Source organism: Salarias fasciatus, chromosome 23, assembly GCF_902148845.1.
Source record: "Salarias fasciatus chromosome 23, fSalaFa1.1, whole genome shotgun sequence".
NCBI lineage: Eukaryota > Metazoa > Chordata > Actinopteri > Blenniiformes > Blenniidae > Salarias > Salarias fasciatus.
The window spans coordinates 5,642,033-5,650,668 of NC_043766.1; the positions used below are offsets into that span (position 1 = coordinate 5,642,033).

An 8,636-nucleotide genomic window follows, 5' to 3' on the forward strand; every position below is an offset into this window, starting at 1 on the left:
TACTCACAACTTTTGTCTCTTCTCTGTGTAGTTGAGCTAGGTGGCTAGCTTGCAGACGTTCTTTTCATTTGCCGAACAAGCCTCCACGTCCTGGCCCTCCTCCATTGGAAGGATTTGCGTAGTAGTGTGATTTTTTTTTCCTCCTTCGGTCTGTTTCAGCGTTGGAAGAGCTCCACTGTCACAGCAGACGGTAGCCTGTTTGTCCCGCCTTCCTTCAGTTCGATTGGCTGAGATTGTATCCGCCCACACAAAGCATCGCTTTTCATTTGACGGAATACATATCAATCTTCACAAAACGACCTGTTGATTGGATGACGTCTTTTAAGGGCGGGGCGAGTTTTTACTGCAGCCGGCGTCCGCCTACTTCTGCACACAGATAAGGAAGGCAGTGATCTGTAAACTATCCGTTTAAAACTGGTCAAAAACTGAGATTTATTTTTTAATCTCAATGAGTTCTGTGGATAGAAGTCACTTTCATATTTTATGGTGATCCCTGGTGATAAGACATTAGGAAGAGATCCTAAATAATAAAAAAATAAAATCCTAATAAATAAATAAATAAATCCTTGGCGTGAATATCCCATTTCAGTTTGTAGTAATGTACTATACAAATGAAGACACAAAACTTTAAGCTGTACTACAGGCAGCCAATAAGATGTCAATTATCAAGGAAGTTAAAAATAGAACAACCCACCATGATTAATGGATTAACATTGTGTACTACATATACCTGAAAAAAAAAAAACATAATAGAGGAAAAAAAACCATCCTTTTTCCTCAAGGTAAGAAAGGAAAACTTTTACAGGAGCTGGACTTAAGGGATCGAGTATGTAAAAACCAATCTGACTTCACCATGACCATATCTTATGCTTGATGACAGAGGTATCAAACACATTTCAGTTCAGGGGCCACATACAGCCCAATTTCATCTTGTGTGGGCCATGTAATATTGTGCTATAATAACCCTTAAATTTCAACTTCAAGATGTTTCTTCACTGGGGCACAGAATATATGTGATGAAAATATAAATCTCTTCACAAAATCACACAATTCTTTGTATTAATTAATTTGTTTGCTTCTTGTTTGTGTAAACAACCAATATATTTTGTCTTGAAAAGAAAATTCTGGAAAGTCCAAATGGACAGAATCTGCTGAACTTTCCACAGCCATGATTCACTATGGGTTTGAATGACAATGGTTGTCATATTTTGTATGTAGAAGGGGCACTTTTTCAAATAAGAGAATATGAAATATCTCATTCTGTATACTGTGTAATTGTTGTGGCTGAGTTTGCACATCTTGAATTTTGTTACTCATGTTATTCACAAGTTTTGCAAAAATACATCAGTTTACCCATGCAAAACAGTTGTTAACAGTAAAGAGTTGCTCGATGTGCATGATAAGAGTGTGCTCAACATAAATTCAAGAAAGTTTGTATAAGATGTCATAGATCAGTCAGTCGTCATTTAAAAAGATATACCGTATTTTTTAAAATACAACTGTACGAGGCCATTACTTGAATTTGAATTGTTTCCATCAATTCAGAGAAAGAAATATGTTTTATCTCATAAAACACTGAACAAGTGATTCATCTAACTCAATTTTGTTGCTGGCTTGTTGTGCAGATAAAACTCTAGTATCAACTGCACAAATGTTATCAGACAGGTATAACAAGAAGTTAACACCCACCCCTTTTTGTTCAACAAAAGAGGAAAACAGATTTTGTGGGGGTTCTATCTTTTTATAATTTTTTTAAAGATTGAGCTTGAAACAGCATTAAGATATCATAAATCAATAATCAAATAATAAATAATCATAATAATCAAAATCAAACTCCAGCTTGAAATCACAATATTGCATGGTCCGAGAGCTGAGGATAGATTTTCATCCAGTCCTGCTCTACTTCATATTTAACTAAGACAGGTTTGCTGACATCTGTATAACTTGCTTTCATTTTCTACTTGCAAAAATTCTCACCACTGATAAAACGCTGGTTCACAATTTGACTCATCAAGTTTAACTTCCACTTCTAATAAAGAATGGCAGAGAAAATAAGGTCAGAATTTACAGCTATATTAATTATAATTTTGATCACCTGCAGATTTCACATACATTTAATTTTTGCACACATAGTGAATTTAGTTCCAGACTTAAACGGATTCCACTACCCACACAGACAGTTTCCAAATTGAAACAACAAGCAAAAAAAAAAAAAAAAAAAAAACACCCTGGACCAGACAGTTGTAAACTCACACGACATCATTAAAGAATACAGTTTGGTATAAATATCACAAAATGGCCATGAGCTGTAAAAGTTATTTATTAGTGAAGTACAAAATACTTAAGCACAGACTACTTCAGGTTTGCCCTGTTTGTAGTTGAATGCTTAGAAACTTAAACACCCAACAGTTGTCTACAGAGATGTTCAAGACTTCAACAGTAATTAAGTGCTTGTTGTTGATCACTGACAAGTATGATGATGATGTTTCCCACTCAGTTTAGTTTAGCCGGTTTATTTCGAGTACTTGACATAATACACACAATTTAAAGAGAAAAAGAAAAACACTGAGTCAATTGATGAGTACCCGAAAAAGAGTGGGAAGAATAAAACTACGATGCTTTAAGCACTGTACCAGTTTTGTCTACACGGGAATGACTGCATTAAAAAAAATACATGTTTTCGTCATTGCTCTTTCGTAGTAAATCTTAAAAATAACAATAGCATGTTGAGAAACATGGGAAATTTCTTTTACATTTTAGACCCCATGATTTCTGTTTGACTGTTAATGATTAAACTGTATGGCTTCTATTTTAATCCTCTCCAATAATAGACTTTGTACCTCTGCAGAGGAAGTGTTATTCAGACGAAAATGGAAATGAAATGCTTCCCGTCTGGTGAAAGAATGGGTATTGGCACCCTCTAGTGGTGTTTCTGTGAACTGCACCAGATTCAAAGACACAAGACAAATAAAGTCAAAGTGCAGTGTCTGTGGCATTAAACAAAGGAAATGTTGAAACTGGTAGATCCATGGCGACAGTCTTTCAGTGTTTCCCATCGATTCTGCAAAGTGCAGAGAAATAGATTAATATAGAACCAAGACTACAATTCAAAAGTACAGTAGCTGTTAAATTCTGTGATATGTATCACATTTACTTGTCCTGCATGAACGTATTAGAACAATTTTGAGTGGACTGTAAGTGTGGGATCTTTTCATCTTGGCAGATTTCTTTTAGTAAGTATTTACCAAGAGTTTTGGTCTGTGTTACGTTTACCCTTCAATCTGCTTTTCTGTCTATCGGACTGAGAACTGATTAGATGTTGGATTGACAAACTGATCCTAGCTGGTTAGCTAGGTAATTATCAATCAACACAGAAGCATTAGGCTATTTTATACAGTAAAAATATTCGCTAAATTCTTTACTCGTGTTCAGGAGTGCAGGGTCCTCCTCTGGACCAAGGTCCAAATCCAGGTCCAAATCCGGGGCCTTCCTGCAGGCCCAGTGTCTGGAACTTGCTTCGGCAAGTGGGGACATAGGAAGCTTTCCCCACAGCATAACCCAGGATGCCAGCAACTGTAAACAAATCAAACCTCACTTACTGAGCACCAGTTTGCAAACTGAACTCCAATGGAAACACACAAACCTGCTAGCTTTGGAAATGGACCAAACCTCTTTGATGCTTTCCAAACACCTGCAAAGGAAAAACAATTCGCTGAATGCAATGATAAAAGAAGGAATAACTGAGCACATTTTTCAAGAGTTTTACCATTATAGATGAGACCTCCAGTGACAGCCATGCTGCCCAGTGAGAGAGGAAGAGCTGTTGAGAAAAAGAAAGCCATGTCAAACATACTGGTGGTAATTTTCCAGCTGGCAGTCAAACTGTTGGAAAGATACTGCTGTACAATCAGAATCCATCCGCGTATCCATCACAAGGTGTACATACAGTCGCATGCTCACAGTCACAACTACAGGCAATGTAGAGTCACGAATTAACTCAAAACACATGTTTTTGGATGGTATGTGGAAACTCACTCACAGTCGACTAATTTTGGAAAGAGAGTGTTTCTCACTTTACTTTGTGCAAGTTGAATTAGAATGAAGTCACACTCAAACCAAATTTCATGCATAAGACAAAGTCTACAGTGTTCAGAGGTTAAGAAAATCCTCAATAAAATCACAGACATCTTTGTTAAAGTATGTTCTCAGACTCTTCTGTTGATTTTTTTGTGGTTGTATGAACACTAACATTGAGACATTATTTCTTCATGTGTTACACCTGACTTCACTTTGAATGCACTGTGATCTACAAGTAAGGGAGACTCCGTTGGACCTCCTGTCCTCCTCTTATAAGGTAAAAGACAAATGCAGGAAGCAGTCATTGTCACTGAATCATGTGAACACAACTTCTTGATGAGAGAAAACAAACAGCAGCTGCACTGCTGGCACTGATTGGAGGAGACAGATAAAGATGCTGTAATTTAAAGCATGGATCATTTTCACTGAGTGCAATCTTAATCTTGGCTGGTCAGCCTGCTGAAAGTTGCAGCATTTTATGTCTACAGCCTCTGCCGTGGATGTTTTCCCTCCAATTCATAACAACTATGGAGGCAGTTTCCCCTTTCAAGCATTGGAACTGTGTGAGTGAGTATATATAACACCACAGCTGTTTTGTTCCACAAGTTGGAGCAGGCGATAATTTTGTTTTTTTGTAGGGATAAAGGTCCGGTCTGAGATCTCAGGACTTGTTGGCACAATCGCAGCCAAGCTCCGCCCAGAGTTAACAGTTGAAGGTGACTTCAGTTCGCTTCCAAAGACTGAAACAAAAAGGTCTGCAAACACACCACACACACGTGTGTGTGTGTGCATGTGTGTGTGAGCTCTATTAATGTGCCCACATGTGGGAGTGTTTCTGGTGGCCCAGAGTGAATTCCAAAGTGAAGAATGTAAACTCCCCAGTTGAATAAATAGGAGAATGACTGATGAGCCGCGCCCACAGATCCTACAACATAAACACAGACACAATAAGCACAAAAGATGACACCCAAATAGGGCCTCTCACCTATTCCTGTGTGATAGACTGGTTTGCTTCAGAAATTACCACAATAACAGAACGACTGATGACTGTGTGGTTGTTTAAAAGAGATTACCTCTGTACCAGAAGCTCTCCTCCTGGCACTCCTTCCAAATCTTCCTGACATCTTCTCTGTGGATGTGAGCCTCGCTCACCGGGCACTGGAACACACACAGGTCAAATGAGGTGGCATGCCCGACCTACACTTGAATTCTTTACAAAGTCCTGTGGTTTTTCATGCCTCTCACCTTCCAGTTTTCTTTCTCTGCCACTGAGCCTGGGGCAGGGGGTTTTACACCCTCTGCCGTCACTGTTATCGTCTGCCCACTTGTTTCAGAAGTCATGATGTGGTACCTGGATCTGCTCTGTGCTCCCAGCGGCGTGTATTTCCTCTCTGCCACAGTGCCTGAAGTCTGCCCGGGCTCCTCCCAGCCACTACAGTGATGAGACCGCCCACTGTGAGAAAAAAAAAAAAGAACACACACAAATGCACACACACTTTGTGTATATGTGTGGTGGAGGCAGCAAATGTAAAGTGTCTTTTTTTTGTGAAAAAAAATTAAAAAGTGTGATCTGGATATTTACAAGAAACATTAAAACATTATTTTGCAAATGTATTCTGAGTGAAAGACAAGTTGTGACCTTTGTACACCAATGTGCATACCCAAGTGTGGCACACTTTCATTTAAGTAACACTGTATTTATTTCTTTTTTTTTGATATATCAGCAGTGTGGTAAGAGGTGTAAAAAAGTAACCTTTATGCTCACATTCAGGACCATTCACTCCATTCATCTGGTTAAAATGTTTCCGTATGATATCCTTTTTCAACTGGCTTTAGTTCTAACCAATATGTAGCATGCACTTTGCTCTGACACACAACGTTTACCAATACTATGGTGACAGACTGTTCTTCTAATAGTCATTGTATTTGCCACTGCAAACATATACGGTTAACTAATAACAAGAACTCATACTTTACACTAAATCACAGTTTGTTTTATTCACCAGAGTGGTAAGAGTGCTCAAATCAGTAGATTAATGAAATGTGCTTTAAGTCCAAGGTCGAGAACTGTTTTCCTTTATAAGACAATGCTGCATTATCAGGGGTAATCAAATAGGTATGTATTTATCACCACTGATGAAGCTGCAAAGATATCAGTGCCACAGTGCCAGTACTTCTTGCAGCTGCATGCCATGTATAGTTTGTAAAAAGAGAATGATTTCAGCTTAATGAAGTTGACTGTTGGAAAGAATAAAGTTTCATGTTTATTATAATGTTATTCACTTTCATTGAGGGATGCTCAGTTTGCCGTTATAAGAATATCTGATGAAATATCATAGAAATTCTTAATGTGAAATTGTGACAAACCAGTTTTAAAAATAACTGCAGTGATCGAGTTTTTCCTCAAATATTAAAAGTTTAAATTTGTTAAACAAATGAACTGTCTTTATTTCGATAACATAAATTACATTTATTGGATAGCCCAGCTATTTGTGTCATTTATTCAGTGGAACTCAGCTTAGGCTGAAAAAAATGGGAAGAATATATGAGGCGCATGAAAATGTAAGTGACTTTTTCTGCTGCTATCACTCCCTTTGTCTTGTTCCTGGCTGTGTCACAAAAACAGTAAGATAATTTAGCTGTGCATTGATAAGATAACAGAAGGAGAGGACAGAAGTCAAGACTTGCACATACCCCCCACGCTAAGTCTATACTCAGTTCCCCGTTCACACAATCAGTTCACTAAGTAAATGCTAGGTCAGGCAGACACAGACTATCTAAGATTCACTGATATTGGCAATCTTTATTCATATGGCACTTCTGTCTTTTGCATTGATGTCACAAAGGGCTTAACTGGATAAAAATGAAAACATAAAGCGATGGGATGTATGAAAATGAAATCAGGCCAATATTCTAGAACGGAGAACTGACAAAGTTATGAAAGCACTCAAAGCAACAAAATAATGACATTAAAGCAGGGAATACTGAAGCAGAGAGTTCCAGAGTGAGTTCAATAGCCCCAACAACACACATCCAAACACTCTTTGTTACAGAGCGTGACCTTGGGATGACACCAGCAGAGTATGGCCAGTGATTATTTAAATTGATGGGGCTTCAATATTCTAAGCAACAACAGCAGCAGCAGCAACATTATATGATACAAAATAAATCAACACGATATTGTAATTAGATCAGATTAGACTATATTATTTTATTTATCAAGTACATAAGTATAGCAGTGAAATGCAGCAACTGTCCACCAGGCTCTGCAGACATGAAAAAATGTAAAAATTGGCAAATGTAGGATGTAAAAGAAAAACACCAACAATACAAACACAATCAGGTCAACAACACGACAAACAAATGTTAGTTCAGTTGGACCAAAGGGGGTGCATGGCGGGGCCTTTCTGTGTTCTCCCTGAATGCATGAGTTTCCTCGGGGTACTCTGGTTTCCTTCCACACCCCAATGTGAGGTTAACCGTGGACCCTAAACTGTCCCGTGGTGTAAACGTGGTTGTTTTTTGGCGTTTGTCCTGTGATGGACTGGTGACCTGTCCAGGGTGTTTCCTGCCATTGCCCATAGACAGCCGGGATTGGCTGCAGTGCCCCATGTCCCTGCTCATGATCGAAAGGGAACAGTTAGCCTTATGAGTAGGCTCATAACTGAATGAAGCAAGTGAAAAAGTTAATATAAATAACATTGTAATTCTGTCACAAACTTGATTTGTGTCAGCAATTTAGTAAAAACTAATATATTTAAATAGCAGCATCACAGTGACAGCAGTAACCACGAGAAAATACCATCTTATCAAGCACTTGCAAAGGAAATTCATGGTCCTTTTAACCAATAAATAAACAATAAGAAAGATCTACTTTTTTTATTTTACAGAAAATATTAATCCATTTATCCTGCAGCAATTTCTAGGCCTCTGAATAACAAAAATATTGAATCACATTGATGAGAGGCCATTCAACCTGAGTAGCATATGGCAATAAAACCATCTGAAAAAGAAACATGCATCACCAACAAACAGTTTGCTTGCTCACTGATCTTTTTTGTGTGTGTCGACTGTCTGACACATTGACTGTATATGGTCTGACACAGGTGGCAGTTTCTGAACTAGATGCTCCAGGTATGTATGGGAGACTGCAGACCCGCGCCGACCTCTACCGACTGCAGACGGCCAGAGGAGTGAAGAGCGGCGTCCACAGTCGCACATTTTATCGTCGCACAACTGGCACTTTACCTTTTTGCAGAAACACTGAAGGATCCCAAACAGCGCCGGGTCTGTGAGGTGAACCTACAATAAAACTACCAATCACATTTCGTCGTGGGCTGGTTTCAGGCTTGCACGAGGAAACTCCGGTGATTGACGGCTCCGTGGCGCGGCCCGTTTAGTTAAGCCGACCAATCACAGCGGGGAGTGGGCGGAGCCTATTCCCTATTCTTCCTTACCCTAAAATGACAGTAATGTCAGCCAATCAGCATACAAAAGAGGCGGAGTCTGCCTGCGCAGACAGCCAATCAGAATGCGCAGGCGTGTTCTACGTTGACAGG

At 39.0% G+C, this 8,636-nt stretch overlaps 1 protein-coding gene across 1 annotated transcript; it reads right to left on the reverse strand.

The window, feature by feature from the left end:
- Positions 1-2,313: 2,313 nt before the first annotated feature.
- ociad2 (OCIA domain containing 2) lies at positions 2,314-5,460 on the reverse strand. Its single transcript, XM_030083376.1, has 6 exons — positions 5,323-5,460; positions 5,151-5,235; positions 3,767-3,820; positions 3,644-3,691; positions 3,423-3,573; positions 2,314-3,061 (listed from the first exon to the last, which is right to left on the reverse strand). Exons 1-6 carry the CDS (start codon positions 5,416-5,418, stop codon positions 3,043-3,045), a joined length of 453 nt encoding a protein of 150 aa, XP_029939236.1. The 5' UTR covers positions 5,419-5,460; the 3' UTR covers positions 2,314-3,042.
- Between the last annotated feature and the right edge of the window lie 3,176 nt (positions 5,461-8,636).

Bases quoted from the DNA above. Each gene is read 5' to 3' on its own strand.
- ociad2 (XM_030083376.1), bottom strand. From the start codon at position 5,418: ATGACTTCTGAAACAAGTGGGCAGACGATAACAGTGACGGCAGAGGGT. The intron at 3,821-5,150 runs GTAATCTCTTTT...TTTTCTCAACAG, and splicing joins GGAGAGCTTCTGGTACAGAG to CTCTTCCTCTCTCACTGGGC. The intron at 3,692-3,766 runs GTAAAACTCTTG...TTTCCTTTGCAG, and splicing joins TGGAGGTCTCATCTATAATG to GTGTTTGGAAAGCATCAAAG.